At 44.6% G+C, this 22,904-nt stretch overlaps 9 protein-coding genes across 12 annotated transcripts, besides 1 other annotated feature; 5 read left to right on the forward strand and 4 right to left on the reverse strand.

Annotated features, from left to right (window-relative positions):
- Positions 1-946: 946 nt before the first annotated feature.
- Positions 947-2,072, forward strand: TSTA_033360 (uncharacterized protein; the record flags this gene model as incomplete). The annotated part of the gene is made up of 2 exons (XM_002480479.1): positions 947-1,147; positions 1,263-2,072. 2 exons carry the CDS (start codon positions 947-949, stop codon positions 2,070-2,072), a joined length of 1,011 nt encoding a protein of 336 aa, XP_002480524.1.
- Positions 2,073-2,339: 267 nt separating this feature from the next.
- Positions 2,340-2,770, forward strand: TSTA_033370 (short-chain dehydrogenase, putative; the record flags this gene model as incomplete). Its single annotated transcript, XM_002480480.1, has 2 exons — positions 2,340-2,390; positions 2,453-2,770. 2 exons carry the CDS (start codon positions 2,340-2,342, stop codon positions 2,768-2,770), a joined length of 369 nt encoding a protein of 122 aa, XP_002480525.1.
- Positions 2,771-2,935: 165 nt separating this feature from the next.
- Positions 2,936-3,344, reverse strand: TSTA_033380 (short-chain dehydrogenase, putative; the record flags this gene model as incomplete). The annotated part of the gene is made up of 2 exons (XM_002480481.1): positions 2,936-3,209; positions 3,268-3,344. The coding sequence occupies 2 exons, from the start codon at positions 3,342-3,344 to the stop codon at positions 2,936-2,938; spliced, it is 351 nt and encodes a 116-aa protein (XP_002480526.1).
- Positions 3,345-4,289: 945 nt separating this feature from the next.
- On the forward strand, positions 4,290-6,859 carry TSTA_033390 (glycogenin; the record flags this gene model as incomplete). Its single annotated transcript, XM_002480482.1, has 6 exons — positions 4,290-4,322; positions 4,385-4,412; positions 4,485-4,591; positions 4,650-5,231; positions 5,286-5,941; positions 5,998-6,859. The coding sequence occupies 6 exons, from the start codon at positions 4,290-4,292 to the stop codon at positions 6,857-6,859; spliced, it is 2,268 nt and encodes a 755-aa protein (XP_002480527.1).
- On the reverse strand, positions 6,299-8,549 carry TSTA_033400 (cysteine dioxygenase Cdo1, putative). 3 transcript variants are annotated; one of them, XM_002480485.1, is made up of 6 exons: positions 8,421-8,549; positions 7,941-8,353; positions 7,815-7,886; positions 7,620-7,748; positions 7,500-7,557; positions 6,299-7,438 (listed from the first exon to the last, which is right to left on the reverse strand). In XM_002480485.1, exons 2-6 carry the CDS (start codon positions 8,193-8,195, stop codon positions 7,323-7,325), a joined length of 630 nt encoding a protein of 209 aa, XP_002480530.1. In that variant the 5' UTR covers positions 8,196-8,353; positions 8,421-8,549; the 3' UTR covers positions 6,299-7,322. The 3 variants fall into 3 exon arrangements, with proteins under 3 accessions (XP_002480530.1, XP_002480529.1, XP_002480528.1); XM_002480484.1 differs by having other exon boundaries at positions 8,417-8,532; XM_002480483.1 differs by having other exon boundaries at positions 8,425-8,503.
- A 224-nt stretch (positions 8,550-8,773) lies between these two features.
- Positions 8,774-11,393, forward strand: TSTA_033410 (GTP binding protein, putative). 2 transcript variants are annotated; one of them, XM_002480486.1, is made up of 10 exons: positions 8,774-8,912; positions 8,976-8,996; positions 9,053-9,095; positions 9,166-9,240; positions 9,299-9,335; positions 9,394-9,464; positions 9,528-9,865; positions 9,918-10,274; positions 10,341-10,461; positions 10,524-11,393. In XM_002480486.1, exons 1-10 carry the CDS (start codon positions 8,892-8,894, stop codon positions 10,541-10,543), a joined length of 1,104 nt encoding a protein of 367 aa, XP_002480531.1. In that variant the 5' UTR covers positions 8,774-8,891; the 3' UTR covers positions 10,544-11,393. The 2 variants fall into 2 exon arrangements, with proteins under 2 accessions (XP_002480531.1, XP_002480532.1); XM_002480487.1 differs by having other exon boundaries at positions 10,341-11,393.
- Positions 11,394-15,594: 4,201 nt separating this feature from the next.
- On the reverse strand, positions 15,595-16,083 carry TSTA_033420 (uncharacterized protein; the record flags this gene model as incomplete). The annotated part of the gene is made up of 2 exons (XM_002480488.1): positions 15,770-16,083; positions 15,595-15,678 (listed from the first exon to the last, which is right to left on the reverse strand). The coding sequence occupies exons 1-2, from the start codon at positions 15,965-15,967 to the stop codon at positions 15,595-15,597; spliced, it is 282 nt and encodes a 93-aa protein (XP_002480533.1). The 5' UTR covers positions 15,968-16,083.
- A 1,541-nt stretch (positions 16,084-17,624) lies between these two features.
- Positions 17,625-17,648: a microsatellite.
- Positions 17,649-18,623: 975 nt separating this feature from the next.
- On the forward strand, positions 18,624-21,581 carry TSTA_033430 (uncharacterized protein). Its single transcript, XM_002480489.1, has 4 exons — positions 18,624-18,900; positions 18,965-19,561; positions 19,630-19,651; positions 19,705-21,581. The coding sequence occupies exons 2-4, from the start codon at positions 19,117-19,119 to the stop codon at positions 20,888-20,890; spliced, it is 1,653 nt and encodes a 550-aa protein (XP_002480534.1). The 5' UTR covers positions 18,624-18,900; positions 18,965-19,116; the 3' UTR covers positions 20,891-21,581.
- A 237-nt stretch (positions 21,582-21,818) lies between these two features.
- TSTA_033440 (uncharacterized protein) lies at positions 21,819-22,530 on the reverse strand (the record flags this gene model as incomplete). The annotated part of the gene is made up of 2 exons (XM_002480490.1): positions 21,819-22,462; positions 22,488-22,530. The coding sequence occupies 2 exons, from the start codon at positions 22,528-22,530 to the stop codon at positions 21,819-21,821; spliced, it is 687 nt and encodes a 228-aa protein (XP_002480535.1).
- Positions 22,531-22,904: the final 374 nt, after the last annotated feature.

Below are 22,904 nucleotides of genomic sequence, written 5' to 3' on the forward strand. Positions count from 1 at the left end.
CAATACTAGTCAAGATCTAGGTACATGCAATCAGCCAATCAGATTTAAGGTGATTACTATGGTCTAAGGAGTGACGATGACAAAACCGCCAACGACAAGACGCCAAATTTTTGATCCGATGCATCTGCTATTCACTTGAGTCTGCTGGCATGCTGATTCTCATGCCCATTGTCAATCAATCTGGTTAAGAGCTATGACTGAGGTCCAAAGAGTCCATAACCAAGCTCCCTTCGTGTGCCTGACATGTCGAGCCGGCAAAAGACAGTGTGACAAGCTCCTTCCCAGCTGTTCTCGTTGCAAAAAGTATGTCTACCTTGCTGGGAATAATGCTGAATCACTAATCAAAATCAACGGTCGAGCTGGTCTAGACTCAATCAAGCATGTCAATATGTAGCTACCTCTACTACGCCAATCAACGGGCCGAAAACAGCAATTCCTGCACAAGAAGAATCGGCCCAATCTTGCACGAAATGTAAGATCTATAAGCGGAAGTGTGATCGACTTGCACCGAGTTGCTTTCGTTGTTCAAGGTATGCCTGGACGACTTGCTGTATGAACATCCACTTCATTTGTCACTGACATCCCGCTAGACTGGCTTTGGATTGTGATTATGGAGCTAGAAAGTCTGTGTCGTCACAATCCCTTCCTGGTTGTGCTGGGAAGGGTATTCTCATTCATTACTCGGGTACTAGCGGAATTTCTTACTCACTTCTTGGGCCTAATGTCCCATTTGACCCTCCCATTGCATACCGCCCCTATATGCCAACGTTACTACAATTCTGTAAGGTAACCCCCTTTTTTTTTACCCCTAACTGAAATAAATGAGAAGTGCTACGTGAACCTAAATCTAACTGGAATAGTCGGCACCTCCGCAAACTTACCAGCGGACACTGCGAGTGCAGATAGTCTCAAACGGCACCTCGCCTCTATATGGATGAGACATGCAATGGCAGACCCTTGCTTATTCCACGCTACACTATTTAGTGCAGCTGCATCCATTGATATACTAATGGGCCGCAAAGCTACTGCAGTTACATTGTATCATCAAACCTCGACGATTGGAATGTTGAGTGAACGTCTAAACCAAGAATTCCCGTTATTGACTTATGGTACTCTGGGGTCGGTTCTCCCGTTGATCTTTTATAATGTGAGTACGCAAGCGTTTTAGCCATGGATTATGTGCTAACACCGTTGACAATGTGACTTAGATGGTGACATTGGATCAGAAATCAGCAATTTTGCATCAAAAAGGCCTTATAAAGATGCTCCTCTCGACGCCGAAGCCCCTGATTGACGAAATGGGACCTCTGATAGGAGTCATCAAGATGTATGTTTTGCCTAGCTATATCACCCTCTCGCAATCAGCTGCTTACCGAGGGTATAGGACAATGCTTTCTTATTCATGTGTATTCGACACACCTCCAGTTTGGGATTGCTTGCATGCCGAGTTCGGTCGTAGCAACAGTATTCTTCGGAGCCTTGTGTCCAGCAGCACCTTTTGTATCGGGGGATTACTGTTCGAGAAAGAGACAATTGAGTCAGTACTGGACGTGTATGAAGCGTTCTCGAAGTTGGACCAACTATCCAACGCCAGTGCTGCTACTATAACCACGCAACTGGTGCAGGCTATCACTCCAACAAACGACAACCTCTCTTATTCCGAGGAATCAAAAGACCTATCCATGGATAATGCCAGCAGGATGAATGCTTGTTGTCGACTCTCTTGCCTGATCTTCTGGGAGCTGCTACAATGTCGCTCACAAACAATGACAAATATACTCATTATTAACGAAAGAGCGAAGCTGCTTAAAGAATCAATGGCCAAGATTAGCTATTCATTCTGGATCCGGAAAGCTCCTGAAGCTTTTACCTGGATTACATTTACTGGAGCAGCGGGATGTATTGATGCCAATGACCGTGGAACATTCATTCACCGTGCTAGCACTATCCTAACAGCTGTTGATAACGAAAACCTTACACTCATGACACAAGGGTGGAAGTATTTCTGTCTGTTGAGAAGAATCAGCGGACTTTGTCGATCGTCTGCCGACTCTATCTATGGAGTGGATTAATCAACGAATAACATCCAACTCCATGTGACACTTATTCGAGACCAATTCTTCGTGCTTCCAGCTCCTTTTCAGTCCATTCCCAGAGATCAAACGCCATCTTGGGATTCTTTGCGGCGTTGCTGGGTTCGGAAATTTTACCCACCGGCAGCAAATACGCTCCGTTAGCGGATTTGATATCAAGTGAGGTTGATACAGCTAAGTAACTTGCTGCAGTTCTCGTTTCAGCCAGAAAGTGGCAAATGCTCATACCTGTTATGGGAATAGGTCATGTGTGTTCCTTATGAAGAAACAAAAGACGGATTCGAAATGCAACTTGCGGTAAGATGCAGATATAAATGTCTCGAAACGACTCAAGGCTAACCTATTACCGTTGTTGGAAGGTCAATTACATAGGACACTTTCTTTTGACGAAATTGTTGCGACCGATCCTTGTCACTACATCCAAATTAGCACCCAAAGGAGAGGTGCGGATCGTAAATGTATCAAGCGACGGACACGTAAAATTGGCACCGAAACAGGGGATCGTGTTCCCCGAAATGAACATGAAGGAATACACCGTTTGGACTCGCTACGGACACTCAAAGCTTGCCAATGTGTTGCATACAAAGGAGCTGGCGAAGAGGTATGGAGATATTCTGTCAATATCTCTGCATCTCGGAACAGTGAAAACGTCAGCATTGCTCGATAAGAGGGACTGAGTTATTTATGAAGAGAAGCAAACTGATCTGGTGCTTAGGAACCTCTCACAAGGCCCTCTTTCATCAACTCCCCTGTATAGCTTTATCAAACCTCTTGTCGAATTGGGAGCTCCCGGTCCACGCAAAGGAGCGATAAACATACTTTTCGCACACCGGCATTGTTGATCAGCAAATGAAGAGCCGACTCTCGCCTTTGGAACAAGCTAGCAATACTCTTAACTCAGCGGATAGTACGAAGAAAGAGGTATGCTTTTTAAACTCTTGTGCTGCTTCAACCACACTAGTCAAATCCGCGAGATCCAGGCGCAAGAAATGAACATCCGCATTAGGGCATTCAGCCACAATTGCTTGTATCACAGCTTCAACCTTTGGGGCTGACCGACTTGCGATGTATACACGAGCTCCATTTTTAGCTAGTTCGATACTCGTACCGAAACCTCTGCATGGAGAGACTTTGTCAGGACATTTTTCAAATCGAAGGAAAGGGGCACACTTACAACCCGGCATGTCCGCCGGTGACTATGGCCACTCTTCCAGAGAGATTTGGCACGAATGACTCCAATGCAACTGTCATAATTGGAAATATAGAAGTTACAGAATCTGTTTCTCTATGTTTTAGTAATCCAAGGACTGGTGGAATCGTAGACAGTCATAGCCAGGTAGTAGATAGTAGACCGGCTGGGTTCGGCCTTTATATATTCAGCTTCAAGGGCATATTCTAGCCCATCATCTTGACATCTTGATTTAGCATTGTCATTTGATTTTCTGTGTTCATGATATGTCCTAACTATCTCAATATGGTGCCATGGATTGCGGATGCGGATGCGGATGGAACAAGCGGGTAGTAGGGTTAGGGTTAGTTACTGGTAAGCGGTGCGAGCATGCTGAACAAGAAGTGACAAAGCACATACAACTGATTTTTACTTAATTCAAAGAAATAGATAGCAGGAGAATGCCACATGTTGATTGAACTGAGACATATATGGAAGTATTTCGACTCCTGAGATATGCGATGTCATTGGTCACATGATAGCTGCCGAGCTGCTTTCCCCGACTTTTTTGGAGCTAAAGCTGCGAAAGGCGGAGGTCAGCTGTTGGCTTTTGCTGTACATAGTAGAGTGATGCTACCTCCTCCATTCTCCAGGCGGGGCAGATACGTCGTCATTCTCTCTTTTCTAAGACATGCACTGCTTTCTGTCACTCAAGACTTGTCATTCTCGAGCTCATTGACTTGCGTTTTCAATTATTCGACTTGTGCGACAGGCATGTTTCTGCTGTCGTGAGCTGTACACGGCGGATCCTTCCGGTGAGTTTGACCCTGGTCAAGGTCAAAGCAAATGAGGAGACCCTCAGACTACGTTCCTATTCTTTACTTCTTCCAATAGCTAAACTCAGCTTTTTATTTCGAATTGGTCACTAATTAATTTCCAGAGAATGCTGGTTTAAGGACCATCGCGGGTTTCTTTTCGTATCTTCCATCCTGCACCCTAGTCCTTCCGTGGGCGACTGCACCGTCAACATGGCAACACCTGGAGAAGCTGTTTATTGCACCGTGAGTTCGGATCGCGCAAATCGGGGAAGAATTACATATCAATCGATTGACGCATTTTCTAGCTCCTCACATCCGATCATTATCTTCCCGGTATAAACGGTCCCCCTACGCGTCCGGAATGTTCGATCGTCATACGTGGATAAGTACACTGACAACGACCAGGTGCCGTTGTGCTCGCTCATTCATTACGCGACAATGGGACGCGGGCGAAGATTGTCGCTCTTTTTACCCCGGAGACTTTGAAGGAATCCACCATTAGAGAACTCCAGGTATTTGGTCCTGCTTGGCCAATGGATACGACAGTTGAAGCTAATGAAGATGATATAGTCCGTGTTCGATGAGATAGTTCCCGTACAGCGTCTATCGAATAGCACACCAGCAAATCTCCTTCTGATGGGCCGGCTTGATCTCGTATCCACCTTCACGAAAATCGAGCTCTGGCGGCAGACGCAATACTCCAAGATCGTTTATATGGACGCCGACGTCGTCGCATTGAGGGCCCCCGATGAATTATTATCTCTACAGGAAGATTTTGCTGCTGCACCGGACATCGGGTGGCCTGATATATTTAACAGTGGAGTCATGGTTTTACGTCCCAATCTACAGGACTACTATGCACTCCGCACGCTTGCAGAGCGAGGCACCAGTTTCGACGGAGGAGACCAAGGTCTACTCAATACCTATTTCAAGAAATGGCACCGTCTGAGCTTCACTTACAACTGCACGCCTAGCGGAAACTATCAGTATATGCCAGCTTACAGGCACTTTGAAAGTACCATCACTCTCATCCACTTTATTGGGCAACAGAAACCTTGGACACAGTCGCGGCACGCTTTTGCTTCAGGTACTCCGTATTATCAGCTACTAGGGAGATGGTGGGCTGAGTACGATCGGCACTATCGGTCCATGGTGAGTAATCCTGAAGTTCGCTGTGGTGACATCTCTAATCAAATACTCTTTAAGCCCGCTTCATTGCTGTCAGCACCATCCCCTATTTCCTCTCAGTTTCAACCGCCATATAATGCCAGCACAACTCCACAAAAAAACATACCATTCTACACCACAACTTCAGCGCAAAGTTCAATCCCAGTTCAAGACGTTCATAAGGTATATCAGCATCAAGTTCATCATCACGAGCCCTCTAGATCCCGGGAAAAGACACCTACACAAATTGCAGAAGACCTTCATGTTTTGCGACGTTCGCCGGTGTCAGCAGGATTTGACGATGTCAGTACAGCGTTTGCTCCGGTTCTCGCTCATCCCCAGCCCATACATCCCCCTTCGGCAACTCAAGAGATTCGAGGGCATGATCATCACCATGCACCAATGGAAGTACCAGCAGAAGTTAGGAGTGTAGTTCCACTCTATGTCCACGGTGAAGAGCAGTCTGCGGTCTACGTGACGGTACCGAGTACGGGGACTCAGAACTTTACGGACCTCAGAGCTCAATTCATAACTGAAAAAGCATTCGCACCGTATCACCGACCATTCAATGACGTTCCTGCGACTACGCAGTTTCAAGCGCAATCACAAAAGCCACCAACACCCCCTCCTCCACCGCCACAGCAACCAGAGGAACGGCCATTCTCTCCGCCGAAATCGGAATGGGATGCATCTAGGTAGGGAAGGTTCTTTAGTCTGGAAGGAAAGGGTGTCTTTGCTTACAAAAATTTAGGGAACCGCCGCCACGTCATTCGCGGCCTGAGGCATTAAGCTTGGAGACGCAGACGTATACGATGTCTGAAGATACACATTTGTTTAGACCACCGCCATCGTACCCAGAAGCTCCAAAAAATATGTATTATGAGGTGCCATCCACGAAACCGGAGCCTCAAAAACTTGCTCCGATCTTTCCCTGGGAAGCTCGTGCTTCCAAACCCACTCGAGTGTTTGCTGAAGAACCTCCAGAGACGAGCTTTGTGCCATCAATTAGTGATGTTATAGAGAATGAACCTCGTTCTGAACAGCCTTTACAGACTGAACCCCGGCTACCCGAGCAACCCCAACAGCCCTTATCGGGCATTACAGCCATTAGTGAATACACCACCCCAGATTTTGTACCAGCAAAATCTTGGGAAACTTTTGCAAGAGGCAACGCATGGGATGAAGTTCCCGAGATAAACAAGTATATTGACGCTATACAGCAGCGGTCTAAAAAGACTACAAATGGCCGTGGTGGCAAAGCAGGCAGCACTAAAAGACCTCAAAGCCTCAAGCTCACAGACTTCCCAACGGAAGTAGATCGGCCCAGTCTTCCAGTGACGCCAGCACCAATACGCCGCTCCTTTTGGGATTGTCAAGAGGGGCAGCAGCAGGAGTCAAGTGAATTTCCTATTGCTGAGGGAGTTCCAAACCAATGCGACTGGGTGGGTGTCACGACCGATGCGTTTTTGCAACTCCTGATCGCAATCTACTCATACTGGAAAATTACAGAACCCGCTCGATCGACTAGAGGAGTTACGGCAGCGCCAGTTAGAACTCTTCAAGACGACGACTACAAGTCTTCAGGGGCAAACAGAGTCGTCCGACGAGACTGAACAGCGGTCTAGAGCTGATAACTAGTGGGTCAGTCAGACACATTCAGGTCTTTGTCGCAATCCATATATTATGCCTTCTCCTTCCCGTACACAGTTATTCAATATATGTCGACACCGCCAGACTAACATGCCTACATACATATCATGGCACATCACTTCTGACAATGTGCATTCCGTGTACAACTATGTGATTTTATGGTTAGTGAATCCGAGCTATCATCGTTTTCATTTGAAGTTATACTTTCACATGTCTTTCTATCATTGCAACTTTGTATATATTGTGTATATCTCATGATTGGGACCAAAGCATGTTTTTACCGTTATTTGCATACATTGATTTTGTCCCATGACGCACAAACAGTCGATCATCATATTGACTATAATCAAAATCATTTATTTGCTCCTAAATTATCGAATATACATGACCGAAAACAACCAAAATATGAAAGAAGGGGGGAAAGGGTTAGACTTTCTCGCCTCCACGAGAATAGAAATCGCATTGTTTGATATGACTTGATTTACCGGTCTTTTCGTCGAATATCGAGAAGCCGTAATTGGCCGCGTTGGGCGGTGTGTAGACTATATTCATTAGTACAATGAATTGAGAGAATAAGGTATACGAAGAAACTCGTAGACTCACGATGGAGGGAAATAGCATAGTTATCGGGGTCCATATTTGATATACGATGTAATCCGAGCTAGAAGGAAGAATTAGCTTGCGTAATTCAATCAAAATACGGATTCGAGAATGGGAATATACCTGGTCAGACATGTATGTTACTTGATTCTCGCCATAGACGGTTTCCTTGGTGATTTGTAAGGGGGCGTTGGGTGTGTTAGTCTTTTCCGGCCATGAGAAGAGGGTTTCTTTTAGAGAGCCTTTGAGAATCTAGATATCTCGCATTAGCTTTCTGCTGTTTTGTTTAATTGAGTACTTGGCTTATGTAGAACCCGCCTTCATAACACAATGGGCGTTAGCATGATCATGAATTGCACTTTCCCTACCAGGGGACCAGACAAGGATAAGCTATACATCGAGTCAGCAGGGCTCATTAGCACGTAGGACAAAAGGGAGAAGTACCAAATTGCTTTTTCCATTCCCTTCGTCAACCAGATTTCGCGTATATGATCTGCTCGGATCCGCCAAAGCGTATACATTCCACTCCGTCTCATCGGAGGCGTACTTCTCCATCAAACGTTGAATGTCAAGAGGATCTACATCCTCGGAGTCCAGACCCGACATTGGGCCGAGAGCAGCACTGAGGTCTTTGACAAGTTTCTCAAAGGCATTGTCGGCTTGGTGGCCCTGTACGCTGTCGGATTTGAGGTACGGCATTATTTATGAGTGGGAAGTCAAGTCTCGTCGTACTAGTGGTTCGGCAGGCGGAGATGGGGAATATATCAAGTCGAAACGTCGGTCAAGGTGGTTATCAATTGAACCTTTGTGGCCGATGAGCTGTCACAATCTCAGTGGAGATATCTTATCGCCGATTGCTGCGGTCGGTGACTGAGTCAGTGTTGACTCGGAGAAGGATGGACGAAGATCAGATGTTATACCTACTAACCACCATAATAAGTTATCAAATGTTTGTACAGCAGTCACACACTGCTGTTGCACAATAATGAGTGCGATATAATTGCATGCAATTGCAAAATAAATTGACAATGATCCTGGGAATCAATTGATGTTATATAAAGAGAGGAAGAGTAACTTGTCCTACTTGACCGATGATCTTTATCGCATGACGCCGATAAGAGCCGATGAGCCGTTGATAGCCTCTTGCCGTTGTGCCTGAGGCAGCCGGCCCTCAAATGAAGAACCCCGCCACGTACAACCAATCAGAGAGACTCACGCCACAAGAGAATCTGCCACCGCCTTTGGTACGAATCGTCAAGACAATTTTTTTTGCGTATACACTCGCTGGATTTCATAGTCTACATTCATTCTATACACAATTATTGCATCTAATATCTACATATTTCACAGTAAATCAAACCCTGAAAAACAGCCTTCCCCGCAGCGTGCGACACCATGGCGACTACCGTAGACAAGGTTGGAACAACTCCATGACATTCAAATACCATGACCGAATGCTAACTGTTATCCAATGAACAGATCAAAGAGATTGAGGCCGAGGTTCGCCGTTTCAATTATTCTATACAATGCGATAGAAAGCTGACGGTTTATCGCAGATGGCCAAAACTCAAAAGAACAAAGCTACGTCGTTTCACTTGGGTACGCACAAGGACTTCCTTATCGATTCGCTCGAGTTGCTGGACCAGGAGTCTGATATTGTGGATTATAGGACAATTGAAAGCAAAACTCGCGAAGCTAAAAAGAGAACTTTTAACTCCTTCGGGAGGTGGAGGAGGGGGTGGTGGTATGTTCTCGGACAGTTCGCACCCTTTTGAGCAGGCTGGACTAATCTAGGATAATAGTTGGTTTCGATGTGGCTCGTACCGGTGTTGCGAGCGTGTATGTGAACTCTCATTCATTGTTGTTCGGTGGAAGTTGGCTGATCACTGTGATAAAGCGGTTTCATCGGTTTTCCTTCGGTTGGCAAAAGTACATTGATGAGCAAACTCACCGGCCAGCATTCTGAAGGTTAGTCATATCTGGTCCATTACAATCGATATATTATGGTCTGGAATACTGACGGTATATCAGCTGCCGCCTATGAGTTCACAACTCTAACAACGGTTCCTGGACAAGTCATGTATAACGGAGCCAAGATTCAGATCTTGGATTTGCCCGGTATTATTCAAGGTGCCAAAGACGGAAAAGGTCGTGGTCGACAAGTTATAGCCGTTGCAAAGACGTGCCATTTGATCTTTATAGTCTTGGACGTCAACAAGCCGTTGACAGATAAGAAAATCATCGAGAACGAATTGGAGGGATTCGGCATTCGAATCAATAAACAGCCACCAAATATTGTATTCAAAAAGAAGGAGAAAGGAGGAATATCGATCTCAAGCACAGTGCCACTAACACATATTGACAACGACGTAAGTCGTTTACCTTTCCAATGGTCAATCGGCGAGACTAACTACCGTCCAGGAAATTCGAGCGGTTATGGGTGAATATAGAATTACGTCTGCGGATATTGCAATCCGATGCGATGCCACGATTGATGACCTTATTGATGTCCTTGAGGCAAAGAGCAGACGTTACATTCCCGTCATTTATGCATTGAACAAGATTGATTCAATTTCCATCGAGGAACTGGATCTGCTATATCGAATTCCCAACGCCTGTCCGATCAGCTCGGAACACGGGTGGAATATCGACGAACTCTTGGAGATGATGTGGGAAAAGTTGAATCTTCGACGAGTCTACACGAAACCAAAGGGCAAACAACCTGATTATTCGGCACCTGTTGTGCTGAGAAGCACAGCTTGTACAGTGGAAGATTTTGTAGGTTTTTTTTTTCATTTACTTTTGGCTGAATATTTTCATGGCTGACGCTGTCTCTCCCTACAGTGTAACGCAATTCACAAATCTATCGTCGATCAATTCAAAGTGGCAATTGTCTACGGACGTTCAGTCAAACATCAACCTCAGCGCGTTGGACTTAGCCATGAGCTCGCTGATGAAGATATCAGTTAGTCATATCCGTGTTCTATGATTCTCGGCGTGCCTGACTAATATGTGTCTTTGCAACAGTTACGATTTTGAAACGATAAAGTTCAACCTTCTTCGGCGTGAAAGCAAGCAAGCCAGCTGGTCACCTCGCATGTGATAGATAATATTGCGTGCGAGGCACTATTTGCCTAGGCATTTCCATCAGTATACGACGTATAACTACTACGTATACAGTCAGTGCTCAATGCCCTGCGACCGGACTGAGCTCCGTATGGAGGTTATGGTCAGATGCAGGTCGCCGGTGCGCACTGACATACATACATATCTACCTCGGACATGTTCTAGACTTGATCAATGGTAAATTGTGTTTGCTTGTGTTTTTCGGCCTTACATTTGGGGAACGAGTGAAGGAGTCTAGGAGGTGTCACCACACCATCCAGTCAACGTACCACTCTAGTACTACGTCCCTATAATGATTTAAATATGGAAAAGGATTGTTTAAAATCATGATTAATGTAATATCGTCTCTTTTCTTGTTTGCATGCTCATGCTCGGTTACAGCGCGTGGGGTCTTCTCCGGGGAGCAGCGGAGGGCGAGTTTGGTGGCACCTGCAGCCCTAATCGAAATCGAAGCTTTGCCTTTTGTGGAGAAAGTCTTTTGACTTTTGTATATATTATCTGCAATAAATATCTCATGCTTTAGTAAATGAGCATTACAAATACAATTTCATCGTACTTATCTCCATACCGTTTGGGTCCCTGGCATGGACAAGCTGATAGCCTGACCGCGTTGCTTTTTCTCGTTTCCTTCAAGTCATTCTTCAGGAACAAGTAACCGGAACGTCGTTTTTGTCGTATCGCCATTATTGAAAAGAATCATGATATTATCCTTCATATTTTATAGTATTAATGGACCCTCCGACCGGCCTAGAACTAGTCATTTATCCAGGGTCCGAAGGTCAGAGCGCAACCAGTCAATAGTCAGTCTATCATAGGGCTAGTATCATTTCTCTGATTAATCCCTCTTTTCGTCGAGGTTGAACAACATTTCGAGCTCCTTTGGGGAAAAAAGCAAAGTGAAGAGAAGAACAAAAGATGATCGTCAATTGCTCGCCGATTGATAATCATGCTACATGTCAGAAATTTAACTAGCATGTGCCTGTTTATGGGATGGTCTGTCGCTTTTTCGGATTATCATGGATAATAGCAACATGAGTATGAAGCATATAACTGACTTATATGGGGAGGTTTCTTCTGGGGTCTGTATGGATTGAGGCCCTGTTCCAAACTACGCATATATGTATCTGGGCAGTCTAGGACTGCCCAGGTGCCTTCGTCGTACAGTTATTCAAGCCGATACGGAGTCAAATTTAATAGGATTGAGGTAGATTACACATCGGCTCGTGACAATGCCTGTAGATACTGGATAGGATATCATATTATTTCTACGCAGTGCGACAAGTTGTTGGATATCATATGTCTGGAGCAGTTTCTTGCATAAATAAAGAGGAATTCAGCCGGTTGCGTCTTGTCTAAAGTATTATTTATTAATTTCTTGTATTACGCTTGCCCGAATCTTTACATGTATCGGTCTATCATCGGTTTTTCTCGTATGCTTACCTCTTTCTCATAGATTACGATATGATACCTACGTACTACATAGGTAGTACGTCTCTAAACTCTGTACCCAGTCGGTTGAATATTCAATTCATGAATCATGCCGTGCCTAAATAACTCAATAGTCAAACGTGTTGGTGTCAAGGTCATACCTAGGCAGTCGATTTTGAAACAAAAATCAACTAACAACTGAAATTTCGTTATAGACCATGTACTTTTTTCCCACTCAACCTACGAGACCTAGATACGTACTAAAAGGTAAAGATAAAAGGAAAGGGATGAATATATTAAACACTTTACCCCTCCTGGTCCAGTTTGAAATCCTACTGCACAATCCCTGACAAATGACAGGGTGGTTGATTTTGGGTCGCAGAGAGTGTCGGTCATGCGGATGGTCTAAATTTTCTCTTTCCGCTCTTTCGCCCATATGGTACAGAACAGAGTATCTAGGATAGGTGAAAAGGTCATCAGGTACCAACAGCATTCTGCGGAAAGGAACGGTGCAGGTACCTGTTTGTTCTATGGGGTAGCCGAGGGTAAGACATGTAACTATCTATGTACACCGCTATATCAGCTGTTAGATTTGTCAGTTTATCGGTGAATGGAATTTGTCGGCCATTTTTACCATTTAGATTGTTAAGATTGTTGATGACGAAATATTTGTGATTCCCTTCCATGTTGGATTTTGGCTTTTGATGTGCATTTCGTATCTATATAGTAGTTATATCATAACTATAATAGCATGTACCCGAATATACCTACCTTGATATAGAGATCTATATATGATGAATGTATCTGTACGTACCGAGATTTGATTTAGTGCATAGTAGAGAAACAATATATGAAAGAAGACTCCATTCGGTCTTCACTGTACTTAATTTCGCCATAGACTGGAAGAAGCTTATTCACAATTAAAGATAATAAACGCATCATTTCAGCCCGACACTCCAACTAATTATTATGACTAGCAGGGTCCCTACTACTTAGCTATGTTTATGAGGTGACCTCGGGAATCACTACGTTGTTAGTCTATCGTCGATGTGCTATTGATTCATTAGCATCTGAGGTCTTGAACTCTAAATCTCTTGATTGATTTCCATTCTTCGATATCACGAGGATCAGATGAATGAACCAGAAACGGAAGATGTCCGGTGTTGACTTCGCAGCTAGTGAGCTCACAATGTTAGGGTTTTTGATAGGGTTAGGGCTTCAGCTCGTGTATTATTTCCTATTTTGGAAATAACATCATGGACCGGTCCAGGTTCGACGGATTCAAGTCTGGTGCTGAGATAAGTTGAAATGCGTATACGTACCTACCGTTAATTTTGTGTTCTATGGTATGTACGGAGTTATGCCTTTCTGTACGCAGTAATGGCGATCTCCACCGCGGATCTTGTATCCACTACTTACACACGGACTATAGCAGCCATCTTGACAAATCAACTAAGAAACTTAAACTGAGCATTGTCAATGACACCTTCTTTTACAGAAGCGTGTGAGCTTGATAATGACATAAGTACTTATCTTGAAACATCCATCACGATCAGCTCCCTGAACCGAGCAACCTGGATTCCTCGACATAGGATTCTCTGCACGGAAACTAGACTCCATACTCATTTGAACTCGCGCGGTGTTTTTCCCATTGACATCGTAGCGTGATTTGAAAAAAGGTGTCAATTTGAGTACTGACTCGCAGTTACTATTTCTATCCAAGGGTCCAAGATACTATCGAACAAACAAGTCTTAGTCTCGCGGGCCGGATCGGTCATTAATGCATCCCGGAGAAACCTACGATACTGAATCATTGCTGTTGCTTTCATGGTTTGAATTGACACCTAACTAGAAGTAGATATTCCACAGATTAAACTAGTTAAGGCTACTAGTGTTGAGTAATCCAGACTCAACCAACCAACGAGGCAATTAAATTAAAGATATGATTACACCAATGAACAATCCGAGTTGCTCGTATAAAAGTTTTGAATCAGACGATGTTGCGCCTAGTCTAGAGTCTCTAGCTATTTAGTATCCACTAACGGACTAGAGGTGATCAGAGTACGTACTACGTAAATAACCAAGCTATCAAATATCAGTATGTATACTTTCCTATAGAACATGCTGTTATTGTTTCCCTATTTGAAAACCTCATCTTGCCATTGTCAATATCAATCATAATAAGCATATATGTCTCAATAGCTTAATAGCGACCTTACTAGCTGGTCAAGATGTCAATAAATGTGAGTGTCCACACGCCAATCTCAATATTAGAGGCAACTGCGGCAATTGCAACGGTTAGTTCATTGCACGGTGAGACATCAAACTATCCGAATGCCGGATATGCGCCGTTGCTATCAAACACTGTTTGCTTGGCAAGATTTTTCATACATTCTCGTTTTTCAAATTGCACCTGCTCTACTTCTAATCCCTAGTAGGCATTCCGGAATCAACCGTGTTTGTTGGTACGTAGCTCAAGAAACATACCCGGTGCCCGGACGAAAAAGGAATCTGAATAGTAGTCTACTCCGTATACAGCAAGTAGACTAGTACACTTGAGAATAAGCAAGGTCCACTATGCGGCCAGTCATCCACAGCGGCCCGAAAAGGCAGTGGCTCGCTCCGTCGGAAGCTTTGTCCAAGTCCATGCCTCGAATCATGGACTTTTACTCCCGACACAGAATGAGATGAAATCCAAGGGCTAGCCCCGTGGCTGAGAAGAAGAAAAGTCAAATTGCCAGAAAAATCGGTTGATATATCGCATCTAACAAGCCGGATTGGTCCGTTTCTTTTCCTCTTTTAACATGAATTTAAATCAAATCCCTGTCTCTGACCCCTCCCTCGAGTTACGGCGCTAAACTAGACTCGAGGAGGGTGGCCAGCCAGTTAGGGCTCGTAGCCTTGCAATCGAGTTATCCTAGCACGAGTTCTCATTTGTTGATTTTTGCTCCTTTTTTCCTCTATGCTGCTACCCACTTCACGGTACCGTGGTCGATGGTGCTAACTGCTTAGCAGTACGACCATACTCGCCTTGACGAACCGCCGCTCAAGGATCTTGCTTGGCTAGCATCTCATCTTCCCCATGGATTTGCGGTACATAAAGGGCGCTAGTCGGGTAGCGTGCTTAGTTTCCATGGATGCCGTAGGCTCTAGCTTAGCTTCTGTGGACCTGCGTGCTGATCTCCGCCAATGAGATTACATTTATCTAGTTCTGTTTTGTGTATTATATACGGTATGGTACGTATACCGCGGTACTCTCTGAGTACAGTATCGTACTTATCAAGCCCTTCTCAAGAACCTTACTGGATGTTCCAGCCAGCCTCGCCGTACTATAAATAGTCTTTTGCTCATATGACATTGACTTCCCCCTCTACTTAATCATAGAGCAGCTCGAGTATTTATATTCAGCACGCAAAAGGCCATTTGAATTCGATGAGTGACCGACCGATCACATCAATTCACAATAAAACAGTCTGAGTAAATCAGATTGTTCGCGAGAACAATGGAATAAAGAAAGAAGCAGATCAAGGTTTGCGGCCCGGACCTACTTCCCACCCAACGTCCGAGGTACGTTCTTATCGCGCAGTAAATCGCCAGTTTCGGGATCTGATTGGTTCATCGCATCATCCTTGGCAATTTCAGTATAAATACAAGGCCACACAAAAATTACGTACATACATACGTAACGAAACCCGGACAATACATGTAACTAAACTCACATTAAGCTTAACAGGAGGAATATCGGATTTATGCAAACTCGCCTCTGTCCTGAGATGACCATCTTCCCCCCTCTTCACTTGACAGTACATCGTGGAGGCGAAAGCCATCATGCAAAGAAAAATCTCCCCACGTTGGTAAAGATATACTACTGGTCCCTGCATAACTATCCTGGTAGATTTGCCATGAAAAAGGACCATCCCAGGATACCCTGGGTAGCTACGTACTACATAGTTACGACGCAGGAAAGGAACATGGCACGGAGTAATATATCCATACAGTAAGCTAGCATTGTTGTTTTGGTCTCAATCAAAAGTCCATACGTATATTCCTAGCCTCCGTGCCATTTGAGACCAGACCAGATGTTGAAAATACCGCATATTGCTGTGATAGAGAGTAAGCGACTGTGATCCACGAGCCTATCTTTAAGAAATACATAGTGTCACAATGCTCCGTAATCGGAATATGGCTATGCAATATGGCAGCTTGCGGTGACGTCGCAAAGAGGCGCAAGATATGTACGTCCCCACGTAATCTACTACGTACAAGCATGGCGGTTGAAGTCGCTTCTTTAGTGCTCGTTCCTTAGCTCGATTCATGAACCCGCAGCCAAACTCGCTCACCTGAGTGTCAGTCATGCATCGAATATGAGGGAAGTGGATACATCCATAGTTACTCCGTAGTTACCTACTTCCTTCAACCTTGCTAACTACATAAGTTATGTACGTAGTGCTTACACAATCTAGTAAGAATCTCTTGTCTTGTTATGTAATTTGCGGCTACAGCACGGAGTTGAAGTACCTGTTTGACTGTATCCGGTCTAAGTGAATAGACGAAACATCCTCATACATCTAGTGACGATCCATGAATCGTGCCGGAAAAGAAAAGAGAAAGAAGATCCGAAATGCCCTAATATGGAGTAGATTTGCTTCTTAATCAACTACATCCGTCCACCGAACCAATGTACATATGTCGATCTTCCCTGTCTCAGAAAGAGAGGGAAAATCCGGACAGCCGAGAGTATCCTAGACTTCTCTTTTAATGTGTTTCGTGGAGATTGAGGTATGAACATGTGGAAAGTTAAAAGTGGTCCACATGGATGTGCAATTAGGCATGGCATTTGGGCGCCTTCGTTTCATATGCCTTGTTGGCGTAGATGACCAAAGCCCTGTGAAAACTTTCAAAAAGTGTCATAAGGTAAGTCCACGGGTATCAATGTATTTTGATGGGTCTATGTATCATAGACCAGTTGAACGTCTACACACTACTAGGCACTCCATTTCCCTCGTTCCACTGAGCATACTCTTTAGTCTCCGTGCCATCTTTTTCTTGACCAAAGTGTTTGCTCGGATATCTTGCGCCTGCCTACATTCACTGGATGAAGGCATCGAGATCCAAGTTAGATTCATGCTTCAAATGACTCGACACACCGTACTAAGATATCATAGTAGCATCGGCGATGATACAGTACCTATCTTCCCCCAGGAATCAATCGTCATCTGACATTTTAGCTGATGGATGAGAATGGCGTATCCCGGCTCCGTCTAAAGTTGTAGATGGGTTGATTCAAGATTCTCCAGCCCCTCAAAATGGAGTTGCTCATTATCTGTATCTATCCATAAGTAAAGCAAGAATCCGCAGTTATTCTCTGATTCGTCTATCGTCAACCATACAAACAGCGTAGTAGATAGTCTACGGGGGTATGCGATACGCGGGAAGGTGGTATCTCTCGCTTGTATCCTACTCCGTACGGTATGTATGTAATTGGAAAACTACCGTTTTGAGACGGTAAGAATAAACGACGGCGAGGCTTGTCTTAAATTGCAAAGGCATCGCTTCTTTTCCTGGCCCTAAGTCAAAAAAAAAAAAAAAAAAAAAAAACCAACTAAAGGAGAAACTAAAATATCCCTGTCAAAATAGCTCCGTAAGAATCAACCAATTATTTGAGGTCTCCGCACTGTATTTTCTCGTCTCTCCAGCCAACCATTGTGTCGTATCAGCCATTTTATTTCGCTTGATCTATATACTTGCCCTGCTATTTGACACTGATTTTGACTCCCACGCTCAGAGCTAAATGAGCAAAAAGCAAGCAAGTTACCGCTAGCTAATTGGACTGTTTCGATATTATCATGTAGTAATTACCTAGAATTGCACTGGGAGAGCTAGACTTGTATAAAATACGGAGACGGTAACATACCGTATGCTCATTTCCAACCATACCCTAGATCAACTAATCCATCCAAATATTCGGCCTTGAAAAGGAAGCTAGCTTGCTCCATAAGTACCTGTCAGTTGTAAATGCTTATGAATGGATTAGGTAGGATTTGGAAAGTTAAGTCGAAGCTACGAATGATCTTACCCTTCCAGACGTCAATTGGTTAGGCACAAAGCGAATCAGAGATATGTGGTGAATTCCCTTTCTCGTCTGGGTAGATAGACAATGTATTATTATTCGTCCTCCACTAAGTAGACATTGGTAGTCAACGAGGCACAAGGACAATGAAGAGGGGGAAAGCAAACAGTAATATAAGATAGATATTCTTAGATGATATTCTTCCTTTTCTTTTCGTTCTTGTTTGCATGATATACGCCTGAATTGAAATAACTACTAATACATGGGTCGCCTTCTTATTTTACTTTCCCTTCCTAATATTTTCCCCCTCCCTGCCACAGCCCAAGGCTAAATAATAGTTTCTTCACGCGCCCTGATTGGCAGGCTATCCCATTATTACTGCTACTGTACCCAGCAGGTATTTTATTGCCTTATTGCCTAAGGTTGCCCCTCAGAATTCAGTTCGACAAGGCTTGAATTTCCCGCCGATTTTGCCCCCTCCCCCGAAAAAAAACCTGCAGCTCGCGGCAAAAGCTTTGTCTTTGATCTTAGCTTCTAGCCTGCATACATACATTACTATACTGCATGCTGACTAGTTACATACATACATATACACTCACTCGTCCATCCGTTCATTCGCCTCAGGCTCTCAACTATCCTCCCTTCATCTGGAACCGGGATCTGGACTCGACTCGACTCGTACCTGACTTCGAGAAACCACACCGGAGAAGGAAGTTATCTCGCGGTTTGGTATTTTCACTCAACAATGAATCGTCTCGCTGCTAAACATTTAATATCAAAGTGCGTCTGAGGAACATCTAATCGGTTCATTAGTCGGCACTTACAAAAGCAATCATACTGCTAGCTGCCCTACCGAAGTCCTTTTTTGAATAAATCAAGTGTTGACTGGAACTCGAGGAGTTTCTTTCCCCCACAGTGATCTACGCAAACTTTGCCAACGAAAAGGGCGCCTCCCCGGTGTACTTCGTATCTGTGGACGAAGTAACCTCTTCGACCATGGATACGGATGCACCCAATGGTCAGGAGAGTGATTATGGAAGTTCTCCATGGGTTGATCTAGGAGCTTTCGAGTCTCCAGGCTCGCATCACAGCCCGCCGTTGCCGGATTTCCATGGGTTCAGCTACGGATCTTCACCTATCATGCCGCTGGAACCGGCGTACAGCATGTCTATTCCTCCGCCATATTCGACTATCAATTTGACCATGCCAGCTCATCCTTGGCCTAGTATGTTGACCACTCAATCACCTTTCCCGGAGACTTCATTGTCTCCTGCGCCTACTCCGACTTTGTCAATACCCCAGCCGGTACCTATACGGCCTTTGCATACGACTCCCGCGCCTTCTGCTCCAACTCCTCGCAGGACTTTAACGGATGAAGACCGTCGTCGAATGTGCTTGTATCATGAAGAGAACAAGTCAGCTAAGCAGACTGATATTGGAGGTCAGTTTCCTTCCCGTGTGCTGAAGAAGCGAAACAGACAGATAAGGTTTCTAATATCATTTATTTAGCTTTATTTGGCGTGGAGAGGAGGTAAAACATTATCTTCTAATCTACATATCTATTTCATACTAATCATCGAATAGTACCGTGTCCAAGGTCCTACGACAAAAGGAAAAGTATCTGAGTATGGATGATGGAAGTCGATCACCTATTAAGCGAAGCAAAGGAAAAGTACCCGACATTGAAAAGGCCCTCGCCAACTGGGCCCGAAACTATCAGCGCCAGGGCTTTGTTTTGACCGATGCTATGATCAAGGAGAAAGCACATTTCTTCGCCACGACCTGTGCTAGTCCGGATGGGAAACAGAAGCTCCTCACTGCAAGCTGGTTGGAGAAATTCAAGCAGAAAAACAACCTGGGCGGATCCAAGTCTCGCAAAAACTCCGTGGATACGGTCGCGAGTGATGGAGAAGGCTTGCCTCATCTTCAATCTCCAACTGGCACGCTCATATCGACGGGCGTATCGCCTGTCTCCCCTACTGGACTGACCCCGTCACCTCTTTCGCCTTCTCTAAGCCAGGAGACTCTAAAGAGGGAACTTGGTGACAGTGCTTTTCTCGATTTCTCCAAAGATCCCGCTAGACACAGTCATTCACAGAGCACGACCTCCCTCGACACAACTCCATCGCTGTCTGCCGGTGTGGCCAGCCCGACATCGCCCCTGGTTTCTGAAAGCCCCTATACACCAACTGTGCGGTCTCGTCTCCCTTCAATCAGTTCTGCCGCCAGTCGACCCCGTAGCCAGACGTTCCCACTTACAGGTGATGCCGAGTGTGGAAATGGTGAACAACACAATATCACGAGCTCAAAGCACTCTATGAACGGATCACTTTCCGTTTCTGTGGTTGATTCACCCTTGGATGAGGATCAGGAACACAAACATCCGACCGAGATCACCTCTGACTATGACAACAAGAACTCAATGAAACACCGCGGAAGCAACTCGGATCTGAAATCAATCACTACATCTATGCAACCTCCACCGGTACCGACATCCAAGTCCAGCGCAGTGAGCAGTCCTGTGAGCTCTCCAGGATCACCTACACAGGACGAAGCACGACGTGCCTTGGAGTTGGTTATGAACTATATTCAGAATCAGCCCTCTGGTTTAGGGCTACAGATGCAGGATTATGTTACAATGGGCAAGTTGATGGAGAAGCTTGATTTGGTTCATAACAATCAATCCATCTCCGGGAGACTTCATCGCATCGATGAGGATTCGGACGGTCCTCAGATGACTAAAAAGAGGAGTATTAATTCCTTGACATAGTCAAGCGAGTCTTTTTCCTTTTCTTTTTTCCTCCTTGATTTAGTTATGCATAGTCAGTCTTCTTTTCTTCATTCACGACTTTTCGATTCTTTTTACCATATTTTGATACCTTTCTCCGTCTTTCTTTTCTTCTTTTTTACTTCATTTCTATTTTACGGGATACATATCTAGGCAAACGCATGATCATGACAAAGGGGCTAGGGACATCTTTCAGGTTTCTAAGAAGAGGTGGGATGGCAAGATCATAACCATGGAGGGCGACCTCCATTCTTGCCCGGAGTTTTTTTATTCTTCTTCTTTTCTATTTAGTTTTATCTATTGAACGCATTGGGATGAGTTTTTTCTTCCTTTGTTCTTTTTCAGATTTCGATTTTCAGGGAAACAAGGGGTTTCTATCTACGAAGGGACCAACTAGATGCATCATTACAATATTTTGGGCAACCACACACACAAAACAACAGAACAGAGACGCTGCGTCCAGTACAGATATCTCACCCTATACTCTTTTCCTATTTTTTGAGTTTCTTTTTTCCTGAACTGCGAGCACTATCTGGTCCGATGTCTGATTTTAGTCGCGTGCTTCCTTTTTTTCCTTTTCATATCGCTTATTATTATCATTTTGAACGTCGTCTTGAGGAGCTTCGTTGGCTCTTTGCCTGGTATAGGAATGGACCGTCGCTCTTCTATTCTTATCTTTTCCTTCATATCTACTCGCATACTGGGACACTTCAGGGTCTCATGATAGGAAGTAATTATGGTGTATGTAACCTATGATACTGGGCGGCTATATGCAATTCGAAGCTTACTGCCGGTCAAAGTATATATTTCCATCATATTGTTCGTCTTATCGTAAGAATTAGCTACTCGTTAAACGGCTGGGAAGAACAGAAAGTGTCGGGGCTGGAGAACAGAAACCACAGGGAAGCAGTCACGAGACAATTCCGCGCTCTTCCATGAGACCACTGATGCTGTGCTCTGACAACTCAGGCATCAATTTGATCAGGAAAAGCTCAACAATGGCATAGATAAGATGTTTATTGCAGTACGCATCAGAGAAAGGGTCCAGTAAATCTCTTTCTATCGCTTCCAAGAGCTCTTCTGTTTTATCATCCTTATTCTCATCAGTATGATTTGTAGCAGCTGATGAGCCCCGAGATGAGCCGTTGACCGTGGAGGGTGGTAGTTCGCCATGACTACTTTCGTTCCTATTGTTAGTAGTATCGTTATTGGCTCGATGTTTGGCACCTCCGCCGAAGAAGGCTCGAGCGATGGACTTCGGAATTAGTGACAATATCTCCGCGGCGCATTGACGTTTGATGGCAGCAATCTCAGATGGTGAAGGAGTACTATCTGCCGGGGCTGGAATAGATGAATTCTTAGTATCAGAATTATCAGTATCTGTCTGAGGGTCTGTGCCGTTCGAACGTTGGCCTTTCTGTTGTTGCTGAACAGGAGAGGATGCGTCGTTACTCATTCGAGAAGGCTGTTGACCAACAACGTTGTTATTGGTTGACGCACTACCTGGACGTGCATTCGACGGGAAAAGAGTCGTTCTGACGGTGAATAACAACACTGGCAAAACGGTGGGGGTAAGTACATATGTGCTTATCAAATCGCGCAGGTACCTGATTGGAAGACATAATAAACTGTTAGCGAAGAAAAGACAAATGTGGAAACCCGATGTGCTAAAAGTCTGCCGAATGGGGGATCATAGCGAAAAGAGCCCGACAAGGAAAATGGACGCCGGTCGAGTGAGAAAAAGCAATACACGAAGCAAGGGGAAAAAGAAACGAGAGAATCGCAGGTCTAGCGAGCTGACCGCCGAATTATGCCTATCAACTTTCAGGAGGAAATAACAGTGTCCATCAACCATCCTGCAATTGCGAACCAGCCTAGGCTTTTCACTGAAGTAGTATGACCAAAAATTGCGGAAATGTATGTCAGGCTCTAGAGGCTTCGACAATGTCGAATTGCCACTAAGTCTGTCCCAACCAGGAATTATTACAAATCAAAC

This window comes from Talaromyces stipitatus, genomic scaffold, assembly GCF_000003125.1.
Source record: "Talaromyces stipitatus ATCC 10500 scf_1105507295541 genomic scaffold, whole genome shotgun sequence".
Lineage (NCBI taxonomy): Eukaryota > Fungi > Ascomycota > Eurotiomycetes > Eurotiales > Trichocomaceae > Talaromyces > Talaromyces stipitatus.